Source organism: Cannabis sativa, chromosome 3, assembly GCF_029168945.1.
Source record: "Cannabis sativa cultivar Pink pepper isolate KNU-18-1 chromosome 3, ASM2916894v1, whole genome shotgun sequence".
NCBI lineage: Eukaryota > Viridiplantae > Streptophyta > Magnoliopsida > Rosales > Cannabaceae > Cannabis > Cannabis sativa.
Genome location: NC_083603.1, coordinates 270,853 through 295,338, shown reverse-complemented (window position 1 = coordinate 295,338; position 24,486 = coordinate 270,853). Strand labels below are relative to the sequence as shown.

Below are 24,486 nucleotides of genomic sequence, written 5' to 3'. Positions count from 1 at the left end.
AGAACACTAGAAATTTCAAAAATAAAAGGCAGATAAGATAAATAGTAAAGATGAGAATCTTACAAAGTCCTCAATAATGGAGATGTATGGTGTTTTTATTCTCATTCTTTCCAGCTAGGCTTATCTCTCACTTTGTGTCATTTTCTTTTTGGTACACACACTTTATTACTTGTATTATTATTCCATCATTTCTTATCCTTATTCCTTCTTACACAATTGCTACAATAAAAATCTATTCCATTCCTCTAAAAGAATAGCAAATGTGGCCTTTTAGCTCCACAATACAAGATCAAGATCATTTGGTCGATAGTAGCTCAGATTTGACACAAGAATTTAAGCAGAAACATGTTAATGCATAAGAATTACAAATTGATGATTCCGTCCCAGTAAGCATCATCCCACCGGTCCTTGTAGCCATCCCGCATTTCTATTATGTTCTTGACGCTCTCTTCGTACATCTGATATCTCCACTTCTCTAGCGGAGGCAATCCAATCTGAGCACATAACCAATTTTGGTATCCAACCTGCATTGCACAGTAACCTCACTTAAGTACTTTAAGTACTTTGTTGAATTTCAGGGTTTGACACATGCTACCATAACTTAAGAACAACCAAATTATGTAAAAGCGCTATAATCACAACCGTTTCAAGTAGTCATAATTCGATACCTGATATGGTGTAAGGAAATGAGTTGAGCGTTTCGGCAACCCAAGCTCCTGCATTTTCTTGTAGAATTCATTAGTGGAAGCCATCATTTCCTCTTCTTTCGGCAACATCACCTTACCAGATAGAACATGCGCTACCCACTTGGATTGCAGCTCTATTGTGTTGAAGATTGGACCCTGAACACCAACTAAACGAATTTAAAATTTTCGATCCCAACTACCAACTAAGAAAGAGCATTAAATCTTCAGCTGAGAAAGTCTAAAAAGAATTCTAACCAACCTTTACAGGTATACCGATGAAGGAGAGCCCCGGAGCCAAGCTTGGAGGAAAGACGTGACTATACAAGGGTCCAACACGGTTTTCATCAACAGTTACAACTCCATTTGTTTCGAGAAATGGATAACGATATTTGAATCTGAAATTGCATAACATGTTTAAGTCTCCATCACTATCAAGCAAAGAGAAACCACAGAAGATTGTTTCGAAAATAAAATTAGTTATTTGAAGTTCACCCAGTACAATAGAAAATGGTATCAGCACAAACTGAGGATCCATCTTGAAAAACAACTCTACCATCTTCACAAACATGATCTATCTGTTCAATTACACATTGTTCAAGTCATCATCATATAAACAGAGATAAAAACACAAAAACATATCTAATGATTATTACATACATACCATCATATGATGCCATATATTGTTGTGATTTTCCAACTTTCCAAGTTTCACATCAGGGCTTCTTGTGGCAATATGAACTTGTTTAGCTTCAGTTGCTATATCTCTAGAGATGTCAAAAGCACTAGCTCCAAATCCAATCAAAACCACAATCTATTATTCTATTAAGTGTTGACTTGTTTAGTTACATAAAACAAGAGTGTTTGACTTGTTTAATCAATCATAAAACAACATACCTGTCCTCGAATTGTTCGAAAACACGGTAATTGTGGCTATGAATTTGATATCTTCGCCATTTCTCTATTCCTGAGTCAAAATGCTCAAATAAATATTGGAAAATTCTATTGATAAAACATAATAGGGACTTTTTTGTTTTCGGTATATAGTGAAATTTCAGTCCAAATTTTTTTATATAACTATGTACATTATAGTTATCTTACACATCCTACCAATTTTCAATAAAATTAAAATAATTTACAGAAATTTAAAAAATTACACCCGATTGTTTGAATCAATTTGAAGAATTTGCCAAACTAACAACATTAAAGTATAAAATTTGCAAAAGTGTAAATTTATAGTTGTAAAAACAATTATTATGATCGTTTTATGATGGCACATTGTAATTTTTGGTCGTGATTATTTTCCTAATAAGAAATTTTGAATAGTTATTTGGCTGATAAAAATTTTCGAAATAACAATAATTTTCAGAATTTTTATAATGATGTTCCTATAAATATATGGCTGAGTCAAAATACACAAAAAGTCAACTGACTCACCCACAAGAACAGGAATTTGAGGCTCCACGAAGTTCCCACTACAGACAACCACAGCTTCAAACACTTCACCACTCACCGAGTCACATCCCCGAGTAATCGACTCAACGAGCCACTCATCATTCCTCTCTCCAACTCGCTCAACTCGAACGATTTCCGAGTTGAACCGAACCAACTCAACGAGTCCAAATTCATTAGCGAACTTAGTGAGAAAACAGAGCACTTCTCGGTGAGCAGGGAATGTTCTGGAGTCCCCATTTGGGCGCTTCTCAAAAGGGTAATCGAGAAATCCCATGAGGTGTCTGGGGAGATTGGTGCGTAGAGATCGGTAGAGGCTGCCATGGACGATTTCCCGTGTTGGGTCCAGACTCAGTGGGTCGGATTCCACACGTGTGTCGTATGCCCACGTCCCACCGATTTGATTGGCTTTTTCGAAGATGGTGACTCGGTGGCCCTGAGTTTTTAGCTCACGAGCGGCGCAGAGGCCAGCCACTCCGGCTCCGATCACAGCTACGTTTAATGATCGGCTCATTTGTGGCTCGCAGCTTAAGCTTAACTAACTGGCTTAATATCAGTTATCAGTTTGTTTTGTACCAATAAAAATAGAAAGACAATTCTTTTTTTAAGAAAAGGTAATAAAAAGACTAACTTGCAAAGCAAAGTTTTCAAAGTATGAAACTTTTTTCACTGAATTTTCACAAAATTAATTGTAAATAATATGGTACTCCACTCATTAACAATGAACCTAAATTTTATGATAAAAGTTCAAATAGCTTATTGTACTGTTTTTTTTAACTATTTAAACTTTATTTTATTCATGTTCAAATAAACTATTTGTACAGTTTTTTTATATGCAAAGTAACTATTTAAATTTTATTTTTGTTATTATAAATTAATCTAAATTTAAAAAATTTTACAATTAAAAATAAAAACACTAAAATGTTTTCTTAAATGTCAAAATATTTTAGGAATATATTAAAATACTTAAAGACTTTAAAGAGTGCACTATATGTTTTGGGATGAAGCTTATAGATGAGTTGTTTTTCTTATTTAGAGAATGTCCTCTTCACAATTGAACCATCTTTCACCAATAGAAATATTGTTCAATATAAAACCAGCTTACTCTTCTCTAAAAGTGTTTGGTTGTTTGTGCTACCCCAACTTAAGACTTTATAACAAAGTTAAACTACAATACAGGTCTCAACCATGCACTTTTATTGGCTAGAGCCTCTCTTATAAGGTTACAAGTGTCTTTTTAAGGATGGAAGAGTGTATATTTATCGAGATATCCTGTTTGATGAACTGATCTTCCCATATGTTATTGAAGCTGCTCAAAACTCATCTCATTCCTCATCATCCTTTCCTATCTTCCACAATGTTCCCCCATCTGGTTTACCTCAGAGAACCACTCTTCCTTTCCCTCCTCCTGGTTTTACACACTTTAGACTGCTACTGCTGCATCTCCACAATTTGCTCCCACCCAAATTGACATTTTGAATAATGCTGAACTTGTTGCTATTGCTCCTACTAATGTGCTTCCTACAGATTACACAGCTCATGTAGCATCTAGTAACACATCTTCCACTCAAGATGGTGCTCACACTGCTCCAACAGAGACTCTCTCTTTTCCAAGAATAAATGAAGTGAATTCCACTACTGCTGTCTCTGCTAAACACCATATATTGTTGCTCCAGTTATTACATCTGTTGGCACTGTCTCTACTAATGCACATGTTGTTGGTGTGGTCAATAAGCATTCTATGACAACTCGAGAAAAATCAAGCATTCAAAAACCTGAAGTTCTCATGGCCTCTCTTATCCCTACTTCTGTCAAAAGTGCTCTCAAGGATGCAAAATGGTTTGATGCAATGTCTGATGAAAAGAATGCCTTGAAGAAAAATAAGACCTATACGTTGGGGAATCTTCCTCCTAACAGAGAATTAATAGGTTGCAAGTGGGTTTTTAGAATTAAAGAAAACTCAGATGGATCAGTCAACAAATTAAAAACAAGATTGGTCGCAAAGAAGTATTACCAACAAGCTGGGTTACCAACAAGCTGGGTTTGATTTTCATGAAACTTTTAGCCCAGTAGTGAAACCTGTCACAATCCGAGTTGTTCTCACCATAGCTTTCTCCAAAGGATGGTATGTAAGGCAATTAGATGTCAATAATTCCTTCTTCAATGGTGATCTTCGTGAAGACATTTACATGGTGCAACCTCCATGCTTTGTTGAATCTGATCATCCCAACAAAGTGTGCAAGTTGCATAAGACCATTTATGGCCTCAAAACAAGCTCACAGAGCTTGGTTTGAAAAGCTCTCCACTGTTCTTCTTCAACACGGATTCACCCCTACCAAGGTTGACCATTCGTTGTTTACTCTTCTCACAGCCACAAGTGTCATCTAAATTCTCATTTATACGGATGATATTCTAATCACTGGAAGTGATTCTCGTCAAGTCACCACCTTAATCACAGCCCTGAGTTCCAAATTTTCCTTAAAAGATCTTGGAGTCATGAATTTCTTACTTGGTATACAGGTTATTCAAACAACAGAAGAAATTTTTCTAGCTCAGCAAAAGTATATTCAAGATATACTACACAAAGTCGAGTTGCAAGGTGTCAAAACTCAGAGTTCTCCAATGAACAGTGGGTTAAGATTATCAAGTTGTGGCAATGATTCTGTTGTTGATGCTACTGCTTACAAATTCCTTGTTGGAGCTCTCCAATATGCAACTATAACCAGGCATGATATTGCCTTTAGTGTCAATAAGGTATGTCAGTTTATGCAAAACCCTTTACAATCACACTTAGTTGTGAAAAAAAATCCTAAGGTATCTTGCTAGTACACTTAATTATGGCCTAAACCTGAAATGTCCCATATCTATGAATCTCGAAGCCTTTCATGATGCTGGTTGGGTTGTTGATCCCGATGATCGACGTTTAACAACCACTTATTGCATCTTTCTAGGTGGTAAATTAATCTGCTGGCAATCAAAGAAGTAATCTACTATTTCAAGATCTTTAACAGAGACAGAGTATCGCAGCCTTGCTGCAGTGGTCATTGAATTAAGTTGGATTCAATCTCTGCTCTCTGAATTGCAACAACTTTCTTCCAGTCCTCTGATTTGGTGTGATAACCTGAGTGTCGTGCATCTATCTACAAATCCTATTCTTCATGCTCACATGAAACACATTGAAATTGACCTTCATTATGTTCGGAACAAAGTGATGCATAAGAAGATGTCGAGCATCAACTTGCAGATTTTTTAACCAACCCAATCTCAAGTTCTAGGTTCACTTTTCTTTCAACCACATTTTTTCTCCCTTAAATGAATTCTTTTTCCCTTTTCATTGTAATCCATGTGCGTTGTCTTTTGTTTTTTCCCTAAAAACAAAACAAAAAACGTAAGTTTAGTTAAGGATGATAATGAGATAAGTTATAAGTAGCAAAAATATGTAACTTACAATTACATCACATCACCTCTATATTAAGGTAGCATGCGCTTGCAAACATATAAATAAACCTCTCTCACCCTCTAAACACGCCACGTGTCCCCTCACACCTCTCAAAAACACTCGAAACCGCCTAACCTCAACAACACAAAAAAAACACAACAACAGTTTTCGTTTCACATTAGTTTCAAACCTTAAGCCACAATCATCATCACCCTCAATTCATCATCAACAACACTTTTCTCAATGAACCCAGAAAGCCTAATAGCTTCAGCATCCATTAACATAGGATTAGCCATGGTAGTCCTCTCACTCTTCTCCATCCTCAAAAAACAACCTTCAAAAGCACCTATCTACTACGCTAAACGCCTCTCACTCTCAAACGACGAGTCGTTTCATCACCAAAACCAATCTTGTCGTTTTCTTCCTTCTGTGTCTTGGATTAGTAAAGCCTTTCATGTTTCAGAAACTGAAATACTCCTCACAAGTGGTCTTGATGCTCTTGTTGTTATTAGACTCTTTAAATTTGGTATCAAATTCTTTGTCGTTTGTTCTCTCATTGGGATTGTCATACTTCTTCCTGTTAATTATAATGGTCATGTTAAAAATTCCATGACTAGTAATAATCATCACTCTATGGATTTATTCACTATATCAAATATCTCAAGAGGTTCTAACAAGTAATGTTTCATCACTCTTCTGATTATTTCCTCTGTTTTTTTTTTCTATGTAATAATGTTTTATAGTTGTGTTTTTTGATTGTGTACAGGCTTTGGATACACTTTGCTTGTTTATGGTTTATATCTCTTTATGGATTATATCAACTTCATAAGGTGAATTATGTTACATTTTATGTCATTTTTTTGGGTTTTGAACTAGTTTTGAATTTGAATATAGACCTTGTTTGGTTAAGTTTGTGTTGTGTTGAATTTTTGTGTCTACTGGAAAAGGTGAATGTCACATTTTGTACCTTATTTTTTTCGATTTTGAACTACTCTCGAATTCCAATGTAGATCCCATGTTTCGGTAAGTTTTTCTTATGTTGAACTTTTATGTCTACTGCAATGGTGAATGTTACATTGTGTACCTTGTTTTTCGACTTTGAACTCTCGAATATTGGTCTCGTTTGGCTAAGTTTCTCTTATGTCACATTCTCTACCTAGTTGTAGACCTTGTTTGGCTAAGTTTTTCTTATGTTAAATTTTTATGTCTACTGAATAAGGTGAATGTCACATTTTGTACCTTGTTTTTCGATTTTGAACTACTTTTGAATTCGAATGTAGACCTTGTTTGGCTAAGTTTTTCTTATGTTGAACTTTTATATCTACTGCAATGGTTAATGCCTTAATGGTATAAATCTACTGCATAAGGTGAATTATGTCATATTTTATGTCTTGTTTTTCGATTTTGAACTACTTTCGAGTTTGAATATAGACCTCGTTTGGCTAAGTTTGTCTTATGTTGAATTTTTATGTTTACTCCTTAAGGTGATTGTCACATTTATCGGAAATACTCTCAAAATCGGATATAGACCTTGTTTGGCTTAAGTTTTTTATATATGGTGAATGTCACATTATGTACCTTGTTTTTCGACTTTGAACTCTCGAATATAGGCCTCGTTTGGCTAAGTTTTTCTTATAAGAATTTATAGCTTTCCGAATTTGAAAGAAAAATGTAGGTTTGCCTTTCTTATACTTCGAAAAATCTTGGCTCAACTTAAAAATTGTGACAGTTAAGGTTATCATGCTATTTCAATCATTATAACAATATATGTTATTGAAACTAAAATAGCTTCAATCGTTGTTCATTCTCTCCAAGTTCAAAAATGCTTCCTTAGAGAAACTGGTAAAGATTTTTTAAAGAAGAGTTTTCGATTCTAAAGCACTTTCAACTCGGCTTTTAAACTCTACAAGTTTATACTTTTAGATATAAGCAAAAGTAGAAGTTTTCTTAAACGAAGTTTAACAAGGCTGATTTCTTACTTCTTTTTCTTTTTTCAGGAATATAATGAAATTTTGATCATAAGAATTCAACAACTTCGACACATAAGGCATCGTCCCGATCAATTCACTGTTTTGATTAGGGAAATCCCTTTTTGTAATGTACACAATGCTCATGCCTGTTGTGCTGATCACTTCTTCTCTATACATTACCCTCATGATTACCTTTCTTATCAGATTTTATACACTGGAAAAGATGTTGAAGACTTAGTGGTATGACTTTGATCATAAACTCAACATTACAATGCAAACATTTCATGTTGTTGTTTTGAATTTTGATGTCTCTTACTACAGATCATATTATGTGTAGAGTCAGGCAAAATTGATTGCAAGAAAGATTGATGATTTGAAGGAGAGATCCATTGCTAGACAAACTAAGAGGGGAATTTTCCTTTTGAAAGAATCTGAACGCGAGAAAGAACGATTAGCTTTGCTCGAGGAAAAGCTCGAGTGTCTTCGTCTCAAGATTCATCAATTACAATGCGAAAATACTCTCAAACAGAAGGTGAATTATTCATGTCTCCAGTATTGGGTCTCACTCTTCGAGTCAGTGCTAAACTCTAATAGGATTACTCATAATTTTCATTTATTTCATTCATATTCTATTTGTGAAATGGCGTTACATATTTATTTTTTGTGTGTTTTCGTAGGAATTTCCCGTTGCATTCGTTACTTTCAAGACGCGGGTTGCTGCAGCGCTAGTGGCTCAATCTCAGCAGCATTCGAATCCACTTCTTTGGATTAGTAGCATGGCTCCAGAGCCAAGAGATGTATCGTGGCGAAATTTGACGATTCCAAGTAGATTATCGTCGCTATGCAAACTTGGAGCTGTTGTTGCAGCCTCGGTTCTTACCATTTTCTTTGTTATTCCGGTAACTGCTGTTCAAGGAATAGCGAAATTCGAAAAGCTCAAGACATGGTTTCCTCCAGCTATGGCTGTACAGTTTATGTAAGTTTTGAGAATATTTTGGTTACTATTTTGTTACTATTTTGAAACTGATAAATTGTTTATTGCAGACCAGGTTTAAGTTCAATTGTTACCGGTTACCTTCCGAGTGCAATTCTTAAAGGTTTCATTTACATTGTTCCTTTTGCTATGCTTGGAATGGCTAAGCTACCTGGATCTATCTCAAAGAGCAAAGAGGAAATAAAAACTTGCAACATGGTTTTTTACTTTTTGGTGGGCAATGTGTTCTTCTTGAGTTTGTTGTCGGGTTCTTTACTCGATCAAATAGGCGAATCCTTCACTAATCCAAAAAATTTCCCTACTCGATTAGCTAGTGCTGTCTCTGCTCAAGTAAGTTGCGCTTCTCGCTCTTATTCATCGAAAACTCTGTTATAAAGGGTCGGCCCTGAAATGAGGTGGATATTATTGGGCGAAGATGTATATTTTTAAAAGAAAAATATTTTCTTGGGTCCTTGTCTCCTTGAGCTCGGTGGTCTTAGCTGTAGGCCTAGCCCACCTTAGCCCAAGCCTGGCCTTGAAACTCGATTATCTTAACTTGAGTTGATACTAGTCTTATTCATTGAAAACTAAATTATTGGGCATTTTTGGGGGAGCCTCGGGCTAGGTGAGCCTTAGGCGCAGGCCTAGCCTACCTTAGCCTCTGAACTCAGTTATCTTAGCTTTAGTTGATACTAATCCTATTCTCTAAATGTTTCAGGCAGATTTCTTCTTGACATACATCTTAACAGATGGATTATCCGGGTTTTCATTCGAGATTCTTCAACCGGGTTTACTCTTATGGAGCGCGATAAGATTTTGCTTCTGTCGACGATCAAAGGAAAAGAATCCTTACCTCTTTTCATTACCTTACTACAGAGTAATTCCATTGGTATCTCTATCAATACTTATTGGAATGGTGTATGCAGTTGTTGCACCTTTGCTTCTCCCTTTTCTCATCGGTTACTTCTGTTTAGGCTACGCCGTGTTCATCAACCAGGTTTCGATTTTTCTCAAACTCTTCTTAATTTTGTTCGTTTAGGTTATGTTTGGAAGCTGGATTTTAGTTAGAAAAAAAAAATTAAAAAAAAAATCATACAATTTGTTATGACACATACTTATATGATTGTCAAATTCATTTGTGTTTTCAGATTGAAGATGTTTATGACATTGTGTATGAAACATGTGGAAAATATTGGCCTTATATTCACCACTACATCTTAGTATCAATAATCCTTATGCAAATCACAATGATTGGTCTTTTCGGATTGAAATCGAAACCAGCTGCAGCAATTTCCACAATCCCATTACTAATCCTAACTTTAATGTTCAACGAGTATTGCAAGATTCGATTTCTCCCTTCGTTCCGCAATTTCCCGATTCAGGTAAAACCGAAATCCATAAATAAAACATACCTTATTGTCTCAATTTTAGCTCATATTGTTCATTTTGTTCATTTTGTTGTTTTTAGAGTGCTATGGAAAATGATGAACTTGATATGAAGAGCAATGAGTTGGAAATTAACTATAAGAATGCAAGTAAAGCTTATTCACCACCTTGTTTGCAGTCATTTAATTCAATAGAATCACTTGGATCAACCTCAACCTCAAGCTCTTCACAACCATTGGTCACTACATCATGACATATATTGTTTGTACCAAAAACTAACAAAAAAAAAAATAGTAAATTTTTTCTTGAGGGAATTTTATTTGCATCCCAAAAAGTTATATAAGTGCTCTTCATTTCAATTATTTTTATTTTACATTAAATATATATTTTTAATTATATTAGTTTCTTTTAAGTTTTTTCTTAAATTTGTACTTATTAAATAAAAATAAATTATATGTTAAATATTATTAAAAAAAATTAAGATTATAAAATATTATTAGAAAAAAATTAAAAATGGTTATACATAATTTTTTTTAAATAAAATAAAATAAGTAATGAAATTAATATAAAATAATGTGAAAAATAAATTAAAAATTATTTTAAAGTGATTTTTAAAAATTATTTTAAATTTATTTTTTAAAATATTAAGTATATTTATCATTTTGGGTGTAAATAGAATTGTCTTTTTGTTAAGTTAGTTAATTATTTGATGAGAATTTTATCTAAAACAAATTATAACACTTTTACATGACATTCATGTCATCATTCTTAATAATAGTTAATGATGATTTTGAAGACATGAGATCACTTTGGAGGGAATTAGCAAAAGAGAAGAATTTATTGATTTGAAAGGATATATAATTATATATTCATAATTATGATATATGAACTAAAATTTCGGTGCAGACTTTAAATACTACTTCTACTTATTTATTTTTAGCTTAATATAATGGCATATAATAGGTTAGGAGGGTTGTCAATTGTCAAAGTTGAAAAACAAATTAGTGGACTTGTCTTGCTCACTGATTCAACCTTTCACACGATGAGCATAAGAATCTAAAGTTTTAATTTTAATTTTGTAAATAGAATAAATTTAATATTTATTTTTAGCAGCATAAGTATTTAGTGTTTATAAAATTATAATTTTCTTTCAGTTTCATCTATATAAGTTCATTTTAAATTTATTAAAATAATATTTGAAAGTAATTGATATTACATATTTCTGTCTAGACTCAATAATCTAGATTCTGAGTTTTATATTTGCCTTGTTTAAAACAATAACAGAGTATGTACATACGAAATTAGAGAAAAATTCTGAACTTTTTATCCTGTATATATAGCTCAACCCTAGGTATAGGGAGGTTAGACCTATGTCTAAGGCCCATCTAGTCCAGTGACTCAAAAAAATATTTTCCCATTTTAAAATTACACATATTTTTTTACTAATTTTGAAAAATATCACTTCTTTATTTCTATATAAGATCTCAATTTTTTTTTAAATGACCTACTAAATTGGAAATTATATATATATATATATATATGTATATATATATATATATATATGTGTGTATGGTCCATGTTCACTACCATTACTAGTTTGTAGCTGTGCTAATAAGCTTTGATTGTGAACCATGCAATGCATATAAACGCTATCATATGTCTCTCTTTCATACTTTTCAATAACATATATTATATAATGATAATTTTTTATTTTGTCCCATAAACACATTATTTCGTTATTAATTATATCAGAATTTTTGTATTTCAATCTCACAATGTATTAAAATTAATATTATTGAAAACTAATAGTTTATTATTAAAAAAAATCATCAACGATTTATTAACAGAAATAGTCTTATCGAATAAAACCAAATTTATTACACTAAGGAAAACTCATTTAATCACACCATATTTTTTTAATAATTTTATTGTCACTAAAAATACATTTAATTACACTAAATTATAACTTTTGTGAGTAAAGTTTAGCTACAAAATTTTTTATTTCAAATACAACTTATTTTTTCGGCATAATATATATAGGATCGACTGATAACGTAAATAAATTAAGTTTGTGCCTAAAACTCCAAAAGAAGGAGCTTAAGCTCTAGAAAAATACAATATTTTTCAATACAAAATACCTATAAATTTATAGAAATTGTGTTTTTATTTACTATAGTAGAAAGATATTATGAAACTAGATATTTTTTAATACTATCTAGCAAAATAAATAATTTTGTATGGTAACCTTTTTATAAAGTAATCTTATCTTCTCCATATAGAGAATCAATATAAATATATTTATGTATCCAAATATTTATTTATTTATTTATATAAATTGTTCCTTTCCAATTAATTGTGAGGAGGGCACCAACTTTTTCTTTAACAATCTTCTTGTATATTATTTTATATTTTTGTTCAATTATATCACTAGCTCAACTACATAATTAATGGCTCGTAGGCTCCAAAAGATGACAAAGTTAGATCTAAACACAAAACCACATTTTCTTCCACTAAATTCCAACCTTAAAAATTTGTTACATTAAAAGTGTAAAAAATTTGTGATATTAGCCTTTGTTTTCAATAGAAACATTTGCCATTTTGATTAGTTGTCCTTTTTATTACAATCACAAATTTGCCATTTTAATTGTGTAGTACGGGTTATGGGTTATGTATCGAGTCTCACATGTTTTAAATTAATAGTTATTTCAAAAAAATCACTAATCATTCATGAAACACCACCATGTGGTAATCTATGTTACAATTTCTTTTGCATGCTCTCAAATGAATGAATGAATGACATTTATAATATTAAATAATTGTATAATATATATTTACATAGAGAAATACTACTATTGATTTCTAACACTCTCCTACTTGTTAATACTACTATTAGTACAATTGAGTATCGGATATTATATAATTTAGTGTAATAACTATTAAGGAGTACTGCTAACCAATTATAAAGTGACACGTATAGAAAGTGTTAGGCACTATTGGTGCCTAATAGCAGTATCACTCATTTACTGCATTGAAGAAGAAGAATGTGAAAAAAGGTGCAATAGGAACATTGCTATTTGCACTTTAAGGTGTCTAATACTATACTAATGTATCACTTTATAATTGAGCATCAGTTTTTTATATGATTTATTAAATTAAAATTGTAGAACTCCATATTAGAATGCACCAATAATAGTATGTTTATTAGCACTATAATGATGCTTAATTAAAAAACAGTCTTATTATCAATTTGTGTGTCATAATAACATATTCAAGTGTAAAACATATTATAAGTATTTCTGACTTAAGAATTATTAGTTTTCCTAGAAATAAGAAAAAAAAAATCAAGAAGCAAATATGAAAAGAGATCCACAGCTAATAATAAGCAATATAATTTGACAAATTGAGAAAGATATAAAATATATATAGAGATACATACAAAGTAGTTGGGAAATTAAACTCAATAAATGAAGAAAAGATTAACACTATTGAGAAAAAGGCTTAAAAGGTCCCTTTCATGATCTCATTTGCTGTCCTAATTTAAGTGCAAATAACAGTTAGCCTCCTAAACAGATTTTCTAGAGCTCAAATATATCACTATATATACCACTAAAAGAACCCTATTCAGCTCATATCAAATTGAAATTCATATAGGATTTCAAAGGCTAAAAATTGTACTAAAAAATTTTAGGATCCAAAATGAGGATCCTATCACTTTTCCAAGGGGCCATTCTTGGCCTCTTACTATGCCTATTTGCTGTGAGCTTCACTCATGTGTCTTCAGGTAATTAACATTTAATTATGTAACATAATTTTCTTACTAGTGTAGTATATGTTGTTTAAGTTACTTGAGCAAAATCAATGTAAATTATGTAATTATTAATTTGTTTGTGGTTTTTTTGGTATGTGATACAACAGAGGCTACAGGAATCACAGAGGAAAAGACATTCCTTTCACCACACAAACCATATTTCAAGAAATTTCATGATTACTTTCATCATTATCCGAAACCCATGTATAAACCGAAACCTCACCCCGTTCCAGTTTACATTCCTAAACCTCATCCTGTTCCAGTTTACATTCCTAAACCTCATCCTGTTCCAGTTTACATCCCTAAACCTCATCCTGTTCCAGTTTACATTCCTAAACCTCACCCTATTCCCGTTCCAATTTACAAACCTAAACCTCACCCAGTTCCAGTTCCAGTCTACAAGCCTAAACCTCACCCAATTCCTGTTCCAGTTTACAAGCCTAAACCTCATCCAGTTCCCATTTACAAGCCAGAGCCAAAACCAGAACCAAAACCTGAGCCTAAGCCAGAGCCAAAGCCCGAGCCTAAGCCCGAGCCAAAACCAGAACCAAAGCCCGAGCCAAAGCCAGAGCCAAAACCAAAGTGCGAGCCTAAGCCAAAACCAAAGCCTGAGCCTAAGCCAGAACCAAAGCCTGAGCCTAAGCCAGAACCAAAACCTGAGCCTAAGCCAGAACCGAAGCCAGAACCAAAACCTGAGCCTAAGCCAGAACCAAAACCTGAGCCGATGCCAGAACCAACACCAACACCAACAGTTCCAATTTACAAGCCGCATCCTCATCCGATTTTTAAGAAGCCGAAATACCATCATCCACTAGCCCCATACTTTCATCATCCAAAGAAGCCATGCCCTCCATTGGCACCTTAGGTAGACTATGATAATGTTCCTTTTCTTTGTTGGCATGGTAGTATTATTGCAATAAAGGCTTTAAATGGTTGAAAAGGAAGTTTATAATGACAAGTGAGAGGATAAAATATCACAAGATCATTACTTGTTACTTGTTAGGTAAGGTTGAGTTTGAGATTGAGTGTTGTAAGCATTTGTAGTTATATATTATGCATGTGAAATTTAATTTATGGTTGTATGTACTTGTTATTTTAGATTCATTTGTCATTAATATGGCAATCTGTACTGTTATGATCATTGCAATCATACACATTGAGAATTTCAATTTATTTATGTTCACAATTCAAATTCTCAACAAATATATATATATATATATATATATATATATATTTATATATGTGCATTAATGTTTTTCTTTTTTTCGAAAATATTTACAGTTCTGCAACCCAAGAATTATATGAGAGCAATATATTCCCTGAGTGAAAAGAAGAAGAAAATAATAATATAATGACTATATATATGAAAGAAATTAAAATCAGTGAAATATTGATAGACAATGAAATTAGGGTATAATTAAAAAAGAAAGAGAGAAAATATAAAGGTTGAAAAAGAAAATGTCTCATATGTTGTTGACTGGTAAGACAAGAAAACACAAAATTAATTATTTGTAAGTGCTCATGAAGCCACCAAATTTTTACACCATAAAAATTATATTAACGTAAATATTTAAGTTTAATTTTTAATTTTGAATAAATATTTAAGTTTAATTTTTAACGATAATAATACTAAAATTATATTCTTAAAACATCCGTAAGTATCTAGCTATTAAATGTCAATTTATTATCCACATGTTATTTTCTTATTAGTATATTTAAATTAATTTTCAAATAAAAAATAAAAATTTAATGAATTGAACAAATCAGAGACTGTCACGTGACCACTGACCATTGACATGACATTTAACAGTTAGGTGCTTACGGAAGTTCTAAAAATATAACTTAGGTATTATAACCGTCAATAATTAAACTTAGATATTTATCTATAACGGGAAGTTAAATTTAAATATTTATGACACAAATTATATAATGTACCAAATTTATTCAATTTTTTTTAGAAGAAACAAGAATATTCATTAATAATTAAATCAAGCAACGTCGGTTACGTACAAAATATAACTAAGGGCTCGTTTGGAACGCCGTATTAGGTCGTATTGTATTGTATTGTATTATATTGAATTGGATTATATATCATATTTTTATATAATACTATGTTAAACTTTAATTTATACTAAAATATTATATATTTAGGTGTCCATAAAAATTAATACCACATATAGTTTTACATAAAAATATTGCATAAAATACAATTCAATATAATACAATACAATACAATACGACCTAATACGGCGTTCCAAACGAGCCCTAAAAGAACAAAATCATTAAAAATAGACATATCAAGCGGTTTAGAATAACATAGAAAAAACTATAATAACAAACTTCAACTAAGGATCCAATAAGTCATCGATAATTTAGATGATTTGTTAGTAATTTTGTATTTACAAAAAGAGTAATTTGCGGTATAATAAGTTTAACTCTCAATTGTAGATTAATACCTATGTTTAATTTTTAACGGTTATAATATATTTAAATTATATTTCTGAAATTTCTATAAGTACCTGGCCATAAAGTGTCAAGTCAATGACCATGTAACAGTCTCTAGTTAGTTCATGTCATTAAATTTTTATTTTTTATTTAAAAATTAATTTAAATATACCAATAAAAAAATGACACGTAAATAATAATTTGACATTTATTAGTTAAGTAGGTACTTATAAAAGTTTAAAAAATATAAGTATTATTACCGTTAAAAATCATACTTATTTATTTATCTACAATCGAGAATTAAACTTAAATATTTACACTATAAATTACTAAAAAACAACTTATTTATATTTAATAATTTTCACACACCGACATGTATACGTATAAGAAAAAATTTGTGGCTTTTATGTATAAGATTTTTAATCACAATCACATGGGACCAAATATTTTATGGATACAAAATTTAATCTCTAGATATTGACTCATTTAATGAAAATCAAATCTAATAATTAGGAGTGACTATATGAGTATAGACGGGTTAAGCCTGTATTTAAGACTTACTTAATATATACTTAAAAAATTAGAAATTTTTTATTTTTACACTTTAAAATAGTGTATTTTTTTTGTATTTTTACGGAATTCTACACAGTTTCCCCTATAACAACTAACGGAGCAATCTAAATCGCAATCAAAATCGATATACATAGCAACCCACATAACAACTACCGGAACAACCGAAATCATAAATTTTTTTTAAAAAAAAAAAGTTAAAAATTAGTGATAATTCCCCAAAAAATTAACCCTTTTTAAAATGCACATTTTTTAATTGATTATAAAAAAAAAATACTAAAAAAAATTAAATAAAGGCCTAAACATATTTTTTGGGGAGGGTTTTACAAAAATATTGGATTTTAGACAAAAATTTACAATTTTACTTTGATCACATGGAATTTTTACAAAAATATTATCTTTTTATAAAATAACCGTAAAACAATAAAGCAAAACAATTAAAACAACAGAGGAACAACTAAAAAATAACAGTAGAACAATAGTAAAAACCAGTCACTTCACAATAAAAAAGAAAACAAATTGGAATTTTTAGTATCTAGGTGTAAATTAAAAATAAAAAATTGACCCACTAAATTTCAAAGCTGGCCTGCTAATAATATATCAACCAAAATTCAAGATATTCCAAAAAGAACTTTGTAGTTTAGGAACCCCTTTGTCGTTTTGTATTCTAATTGGTTTTCAAATTTCTGTCGTTTGTCTTTTCTTGGTAGGCTGTCGTTTTACTAGTTTGTAGAATTGATTTCATAAATTGTTGTCGTTTTACTGTCTTCTTATTTATGTTTGTCGTTTGTAATATATATATTTGAAGGGGTGTCGTTTGTCGTTTTAGGCAAGTGTCGTTTACATTCCGGAAAGTTTGTGGTTTAATAGAAATTATGATTTTTAGTTAGAAATAGTCATTTTCTTATTTAATTTTGTACCTACAATTACTTAAATGTCATTATCTTGATTAATGTCTTATTAAATTTATGAGAATTGTTAAAAGATATTATTGATTTTAAGTATTTTTCTTGGTGTTATATCAAATGGCATTATCATTTAAAATATCGTCATTTAAAATATAATCTTATTAACCACTCGTTAGGTGTCAAGTAAAAATTAAATTTTTTATATTTACATAAAAATTAATTTAATAAATTTATAATAAAATCTGAAACCAATACAATTAATACAAAATCAAAAACAATATAAGTACATTTTATCTAAAATCCAAAAATACCCTTCTGTACAAATAAAAACTAAAAACCCTAAATCTGTGGAACTAGAGTCGTAAAGAGAGACAATGGTGACGGCTGGACGTTCTTCTCCGACCACGAGCAGTGACCGAGTAGAAAAAGAAGAAGAAGAGGGTTGAGGGCCTCACCGGAGAACGGTGGTGCAGTGACTGAGTAGAAAAAGAAGAAGAAGAGGGAAGAGAACGATGGGACAGGGTATGTATGGTTTTGGGAGAAGTCAAAAAGGAAAATCACGGGTGTGAGATTTTGTTTCTTCCCAGAAAAAAATCGAACCTAAATTCGGATACAAATACGGATTCGGATCCGTGCACACATAAACACATACATTATACATTATAACCCTAAAATCAATACCTATTAATACTCCAAAACATATATCACACAAAAAAAATGACAAAAAAAAGGGGGGCGGCAGTGGGAGATCGGTTTTGATTTGGGAGGGGGCCGGCGTTCTGGACGGTGGTGAGGGGTCGGCGTTGTGGACGGTGGTGGGGGGTTGGCGTTGTGGACGGTGGTGAGGGGCCGGCGTTGTGGACGGTGGTGAGGGGGGGTTTGGGTTGTGGACGGTGGTGAGCGGGGGTTTGGGTTGTGGTTCGATTTGGGTTGTAGACGAGCAGAGAGAGAGAGAGAGAGATGGGGTTGAGTTATGAGAGGGGTATTTTTGGATTTTAGATAAAAGTGTCATATTTTTTTTAATTTGAAATGTATTGGTTTAAGAATAAAATATTAAGGTTTTTTAAGTATAGAAAATCAAATTTCCCGTCACTTATTGAAGGTGTGGGCATCACTAGTACCCAATAATAATGCTCTAAATTTATTGTCAACTTGTAATAAAATATTTTATATATTTTTCGATTGAGATGAGAGGTTTTTTTAATTCATGTAATATTGTTGGGGTATCAATCTAAATCCCACATTGAAATAATATACAAAAGTTGTCTTGAATATAAGTGTTCTACTAGTACTAAAAAAAAACTACATTTAGTTACAACATAATTTTTTATGACTAAATGTAATTTTATAGTCAAAACATATAATCTGGGAGTTAAGGTGGTCCAATAAATATTATATAAAGTTGTTACTAATTTAGTATAAACACATTTAGTCACAATAAATTGTAGTTTTTGAGACTAATACATTAGTCACGGATCTTTTAATCACAATATAAGAATGATGATTTATAATTAGTCGTAACTTTTTTACTTTTATAGCGTAAAATATACTATAAATATTTAGTTATTAACCTTTTTTTTAAATAAATTCCGTTAATCAAATAACAATTACAAATGATTAATCATGTCTATCCCAAGTATAGTTTCAAACAACAATAAGTGAATATATGCTCTAATATAACATTCACATTTCTATGTACAAACTTTCTTTTATTTATTATTTATTTTTTTTTTTGGATTAATTAGACAGCTTTCAAAAAAAACCCGAATTCAATACTAAAACGAGGTAAGCATTACTAAATTGCTGCTTGTAAACAAGCTTGTATAGTTTTTTCTGAAGAAAAACGTACATGCATTAGATTGAAAAATACTGTCAGACCTCACGGTCAGTTATTAACTTATTAATGGGACTATTAATAATTTAATTTTGACCATATATATTAATTAAGACTTATTAAATAAAATTAAAATAATTAATCCTACAAAATAAATAATCTCCAAAGGTATGATAAATATGATTTGTGTACTATTCTTTCTCGTTTCTCTCAAAATTTTCATTCTAATCTATTAATGTTACATTCTATTCATTTTTTTTTTCAATGAATGTTGTTTTATCAACCAAGTGACCCTAATTATAATATATTTTCACTAAATTTTGATTGGGACAAAAGAGTATATCAAGCTCCAAAAACTCTAAAAAAAATAGATATATATATAAATAAATGAGCATCAGACACCAATAATATTGTTTAATACTTTTAGACATGTCGCTTTGTGATTGACTAATGATGCTCCCTACAAATTATTACATCAAACTGTATAAGACACAATACTTAGTTGGACCAATAACGATATTGACACATAAGAGAATATTAGATCACTACTGGTACCTTTTAGTATTTCTCTAAGATCCTCAAATGGGATGGGAAATTTGACTAATTATGCATTTATTGGACCAAAATTTTTTTTCTAAACCTAAACTATTCAATATTGTTAAAATATGTCATTTTTTCCTAAAACTCCATTCTACCTCTCTCATTTGAACAACCATCTCTCTCTCTCTCTCTCTCTCTCTCTCTCTCTCTCTCTCTCTCTCTCTCTCTCTCTCTCTCTCTCTCTCTCTCTCTCTCTCTCTCTCTCTCTCTCTCTCTCTCTCTCTCTCTCTCTCTCTCTCTCTGTAAGTTTACACACACGGAGGAGCACACAATCGACCCACAACCCACCACCCACAACCTTGGTCCCTTCTCTCCACGACCACCATGACCATAGAATCAAGGACCCACAGACCCAATGACCACCGCAGACCTAACGACTTCTCCATCAACTACGGATCACCATCAGCAATGTTGTCAAATGAATAAATTGTATGATTAATGTTTGTTATGTGTGAGTAGATGTTAGATTTAGGGTTAAAAATGGTTAGATCTGAGTTTTTGGCAAAAAAAATTGGTTTTTTTGTCAGGCCCGAAGGTGGTCCGTTAGTGGTCCGATGCCTTCCTATCGTTAAAACGAGTAAAGGTTGAAGACGAAGGTCCGATGGTGGCCTGATGCCTTCCTGACGAGCTTAATGAATGGAGCTTAACATCTATAAATGTAGATATGGTCTGATGGTGGTCCGATGGTCACCTGATGCTACTTTTTTTATGTACAAAAACATAAAAACAAAAATTAAAAAAAAAAAATAGGTAGCATCGGGCTACCATCGGACCACTATCAAACTCCTATCGGACACCATCAATATAGATGGGAATAAAGAATATGGATGGTGAAGTTAGAAGAGAAGAAAGAAGGGTATAATAGGTATGAATATAAAGTGTGCCTATTTTTTTAATTTTAGTAAGCTTGTGTTCAAAAATTTAAAATATACTAAATGTATGTATATAAATTCAAATTTTACAATGGAATTTTCCTTAACAAAGTATAATAAGAAAGTTTAACCATGTTGTTAGTATATGATATATATACATTTATTTAATTTGTTTTCATAAAAAAATAAAATAAAAGAAGTTAGAAGATAGAGGACAGTTGGGAATTCTCAATTAAAGAAAATTAACACAATAATAAAAAGCTCAATATATATGGGTCCATTTTTAAAGACCTTGGCTGGCCTAAATTAAGTGAAAACAATTAGTTAATTATTAGCCTTCTCAACATATAGCTATATATATGACACAATTCTCCATTGAGTTATCAAATCACTCATACACATATGTGTATAAATTTACAATATTAATCCCAATGAGGATTCCTTCTACTGATCTTTTCAAATGGTTACTAATTATGTATTTATGTGCTGTGAGTTATTTCTCACAAGCTTCTTCAGGTATTTAGATACATATTATATTCCTTATATTTAAACTAATTAATCTTCCTATATTTATATAAATATATATTTGACAATATGTGTTTTTAAATGTTATGCATGCAGAGAGTTCTGGCTTCAAAGATGAAGATACATTTCTTCCATTTCCAAAACATCATGGTTTTTTTCATCATCCCACTCCAGGGTTTGTAAACCCTCTTCCTCCTCCAGCTCCCATTTATAAGCCTGAGCCTAAGCCAGAGCCAAAACCAGAGCCAGAGACCAAACCAAAGCCAAAGCTGGAGCCAAAACCAGAGCCAGAGACCAAGCCAAAACCAAAACCAGAGCCAAAGACCAAGCCAAAACCAGAGCCAGAGACCAAGCCAAAGCCAAAGCCAGAGCCAGATTCCAAGCCAAAGCCAAAGCCAGAACCCAAATCAGAGACCAAACCAAAGCCGAAATCAAAATCAGAGTCAAAGCCAAAACCTAAATCAGAGACCAAACCAAAGCCAATATGCGAGCCCAACCCAAACACCAAGCCTAAGCCAAAACCAAAAGAAGAGTCAAAGTCAAAACCAAAACCCAAAAAAGAGTCAAAACCAAAGCCAAAAGAAGAGACAAAACCAAAACCAGAACCAGAACCAAAGCCGGAACCAAAAGCAAAACCAACAACTCCAATTCACAAACCATATCCCCATCCTTTCTTTAAAAAGCCACCATTTAACCATCCCATTTTTAAGTTCCCACATCCTAAAAAGCCATTTCCTCCATCATCTTCTTAGACATTAATAGTGGGGTATCTCCAATTTCATTTCCTAAGAAGTACTATGTATTGCAAATAAAGACTTCTTTTTATTTGTTGAAAAGGAGAATTAATTATATAAGAAATAAAATATAGTGTCAATATGTTTCTTTTGCATGGAAATGAAAATGTGAAAAAATACAATTAATGTATGGTGTACTACCTTTTTTATTAATAGTTCTGTTATTTTTATGTTAAGGAAAAATACCATTACCTTACACGATTAGCTACTTGATTATTCACCTAGAGTTGATAATTAGCACAATCAGGCTCGACCCTGGGCGTAAGTGGGCCCCTAGCCCATCTAGCCCAGAGGCCCAACAAAAATTCTTCTTTTTATAGGGTACAATATTAGCTATTTTGAATTTTATTTTCGACACCATAAATTATTTTAAAATTTTAAAAAACATGTGAGAAAAATATTTATTTATAATTATGAATAGAACATCAAAAAGAAAACAAATATTATTTCTCTAAGTACCAGAAATGATTAAAAATTATCCTACAATAGGGGCAAAAAAGTAATGCTTCTACCTAATAAAATTCCTAAATATACATTAAACTATATTATTGCCTTTTAATTTTTGACTTTAAAAGAAACAATACATTAGTGACACATTATTTTACATAAAAGTAGTGCTTATAGTTATAATTTTCTTCATTGAGCTCATGATTTGTCATTGGTGAGTGATGATGAAACTTTCATTTGGAAAAATTGCTTAGAAATTATATATACTCCCGAAAAGAGGAAGAATCTATTGTTCACCTGCTAGTTAACTGTCCTTTTGTGAAGGCCTGTAGGAACCAGTCTGGTGGGAGCAGGCCCGATCCTAAACTAAGGCAGGCTAAGTCTGTATTTAGGGCCCACCCAAACCCAAGACCCAAAAATATTATACACATTTAAAATTATAGAAAAAGAAAATGATAGTTTTGTAATATATTGTGAACTGAGCCCAATAGATAAAACCAAAAAATATGGTGGGTGGGCTATTTGGATAGCTAGGAATGAGTTGGTTTGGAAGGAAAGAAGCTCTTTTGCAACGAAAGTAGTTCTATCAGTAAGAGTGGTCCTTAATCAATAACAAGTTGCTCAAAAAAAACATGGGTCTTTATTTATTTCTTTTGGAATGGATGATGGTTGTGAGCATTGCTCTATAAATCAGCTTTGATCGAACAAGATTAAGATAAATATTGATGGTGCGTGCAATATTTATGTCTGAAGAATGGTTTAGGGCTAGCGATGTGGCTTTGGATAGCTCAGGTAGACTTTTAGAAGCTTTTTCTACTAGCAAATGAGGGTGTGTGGATGTTGTAATAGCAAAAGCCTTTGAAATTAAGGAGGCATTAAGTTGGATTTAAAAAAAAAGTTGAGATTGAGACAATGTTCAACTCGGATAGTTTTAGTAACGGTCCAAGTATTACAAAGCTCGGTTCATATGCCGTTTTCTTTTGGGTTATTGATACAAGATTATAAGCTTTTATTAGCTGATTTAAAGTTTGTAAAAATTCACTTTGTTAAGCATTCTGTAAGTAAAATCACTCATTATGTTGCTCGTGACTCTTGTTTCTATTCAATTCGTGGGTTTAGTAAGAATATCGTTGTTGGCTAACTTCTTTTTATTGAAATAATTAAAGTTATTTGATTAATAAAGTTTCTATTGCTTTTCAAAAAAAAATAATAAAAAAAAAGACAATGAATTAACTTTCTTATTTTTAATTTCATTTTCTTATAAAGCCCTATCAAAGCAACATAAAAAATATAATAGTATAAATATAATGCAACATAAAACAAGGTGAAAACAACAATATTATTTTTGTAAAAAAAAGTATATTTTTGCCTTTTTAATTAATTGTGTAAAAGTCCCTCTTTTTTCTTTTTAAATGAAATAGCAACTTCATTGAATTAAAAGCATTCTGAAGACAAGAGAGCCTTAAGATCGGCCCAAACATTGTGATAAAAAATGCTACAACCAGAGGAAAATTGAACATGCTTAGCAACAGCATGAGCAACTCGATTGTCTGATCGTTTAATAAAACTTATTTTAACACTAGGTAGAGAAGACAACAAATGACAACAATCCTGAATAACCAGGCCGAAAATGGATGACATTCTCTGACTGCTTCGGATTGCTTGGACAGTGAGAAGACTATCAGTCTCAAGCTCTACGTTGTGCCAATTGGTGCTCTTAATCCAACTAAGAGCTTCCTTGATTCCCAGAGCCTCCACAACCTCAAGCGAATAAGAGCCT

The 24,486-nt window shown here is 31.8% G+C and overlaps 4 protein-coding genes across 9 annotated transcripts; 3 read left to right on the top strand and 1 right to left on the bottom strand.

Moving 5' to 3' along the window:
- Positions 1–13: 13 nt before the first annotated feature.
- LOC115709337 (flavin-containing monooxygenase FMO GS-OX-like 2) lies at positions 14–2,828 on the bottom strand. Of its 3 annotated transcripts, none has more exons than XM_061112882.1 (7): positions 2,121–2,828; positions 1,581–1,644; positions 1,348–1,468; positions 1,179–1,261; positions 946–1,081; positions 669–842; positions 14–524 (listed from the first exon to the last, which is right to left on the bottom strand). In XM_061112882.1, the coding sequence occupies exons 1-7, from the start codon at positions 2,647–2,649 to the stop codon at positions 363–365; spliced, it is 1,269 nt and encodes a 422-aa protein (XP_060968865.1). In that variant the 5' UTR covers positions 2,650–2,828; the 3' UTR covers positions 14–362. The 3 variants fall into 3 exon arrangements, with proteins under 3 accessions (XP_060968865.1, XP_060968867.1, XP_060968864.1); XM_061112884.1 differs by having other exon boundaries at positions 1,348–1,497; positions 1,577–1,650; positions 2,121–2,827; XM_061112881.1 differs by having other exon boundaries at positions 1,581–1,650; positions 2,121–2,827.
- A 2,807-nt stretch (positions 2,829–5,635) lies between these two features.
- Positions 5,636–10,263, top strand: LOC115709333 (CSC1-like protein At3g54510). Of its 2 annotated transcripts, none has more exons than XM_061112873.1 (9): positions 5,636–6,251; positions 6,341–6,404; positions 7,572–7,784; positions 7,882–8,076; positions 8,222–8,520; positions 8,589–8,868; positions 9,236–9,394; positions 9,492–9,514; positions 9,666–9,885. In XM_061112873.1, exons 1-9 carry the CDS (start codon positions 5,818–5,820, stop codon positions 9,736–9,738), a joined length of 1,740 nt encoding a protein of 579 aa, XP_060968856.1. In that variant the 5' UTR covers positions 5,636–5,817; the 3' UTR covers positions 9,739–9,885. The 2 variants fall into 2 exon arrangements, with proteins under 2 accessions (XP_060968856.1, XP_030493276.2); XM_030637416.2 differs by adding an exon at positions 9,986–10,263 and having other exon boundaries at positions 5,648–6,251; positions 9,236–9,514; positions 9,666–9,899.
- A 3,169-nt stretch (positions 10,264–13,432) lies between these two features.
- Positions 13,433–14,897, top strand: LOC115709925 (proline-rich protein 4-like). Of its 3 annotated transcripts, none has more exons than XM_061112871.1 (3): positions 13,473–13,684; positions 13,819–14,367; positions 14,404–14,897. In XM_061112871.1, exons 1-3 carry the CDS (start codon positions 13,600–13,602, stop codon positions 14,574–14,576), a joined length of 807 nt encoding a protein of 268 aa, XP_060968854.1. In that variant the 5' UTR covers positions 13,473–13,599; the 3' UTR covers positions 14,577–14,897. The 3 variants fall into 3 exon arrangements, with proteins under 3 accessions (XP_030494047.2, XP_060968854.1, XP_060968853.1); XM_061112870.1 differs by having other exon boundaries at positions 13,474–13,684; positions 13,819–13,959; positions 13,990–14,897; XM_030638187.2 differs by having other exon boundaries at positions 13,433–13,684; positions 13,819–14,897.
- A 6,381-nt stretch (positions 14,898–21,278) lies between these two features.
- Positions 21,279–22,442, top strand: LOC115711569 (uncharacterized). The gene is made up of 2 exons (XM_030639923.2): positions 21,279–21,456; positions 21,562–22,442. The coding sequence occupies exons 1-2, from the start codon at positions 21,300–21,302 to the stop codon at positions 22,215–22,217; spliced, it is 813 nt and encodes a 270-aa protein (XP_030495783.2). The 5' UTR covers positions 21,279–21,299; the 3' UTR covers positions 22,218–22,442.
- The last annotated feature ends 2,044 nt before the right edge of the window (positions 22,443–24,486 follow it).

Coding starts and splice junctions, on each gene's coding strand:
- LOC115709333 (XM_030637416.2), top strand. CDS start 5,818: ATGAACCCAGAAAGCCTAATAGCTTCAGCATCCATTAACATAGGATTA. Junction 6,252..6,340: donor ATCTCAAGAGGTTCTAACAA/GTAATGTTTCAT, acceptor GATTGTGTACAG/GCTTTGGATACACTTTGCTT. Junction 9,515..9,665: donor ACGCCGTGTTCATCAACCAG/GTTTCGATTTTT, acceptor TTGTGTTTTCAG/ATTGAAGATGTTTATGACAT.
- LOC115709337 (XM_061112884.1), bottom strand. CDS start 2,649: ATGAGCCGATCATTAAACGTAGCTGTGATCGGAGCCGGAGTGGCTGGC. Junction 1,651..2,120: donor TCAAATTCCTGTTCTTGTGG/GTGAGTCAGTTG, acceptor ATTTTGACTCAG/GAATAGAGAAATGGCGAAGA. Junction 1,082..1,178: donor ACCATTTTCTATTGTACTGG/GTGAACTTCAAA, acceptor ATGCAATTTCAG/ATTCAAATATCGTTATCCAT.
- LOC115711569 (XM_030639923.2), top strand. CDS start 21,300: ATGACACAATTCTCCATTGAGTTATCAAATCACTCATACACATATGTG. Junction 21,457..21,561: donor TTTCTCACAAGCTTCTTCAG/GTATTTAGATAC, acceptor TTATGCATGCAG/AGAGTTCTGGCTTCAAAGAT.
- LOC115709925 (XM_030638187.2), top strand. CDS start 13,600: ATGAGGATCCTATCACTTTTCCAAGGGGCCATTCTTGGCCTCTTACTA. Junction 13,685..13,818: donor CTTCACTCATGTGTCTTCAG/GTAATTAACATT, acceptor GTGATACAACAG/AGGCTACAGGAATCACAGAG.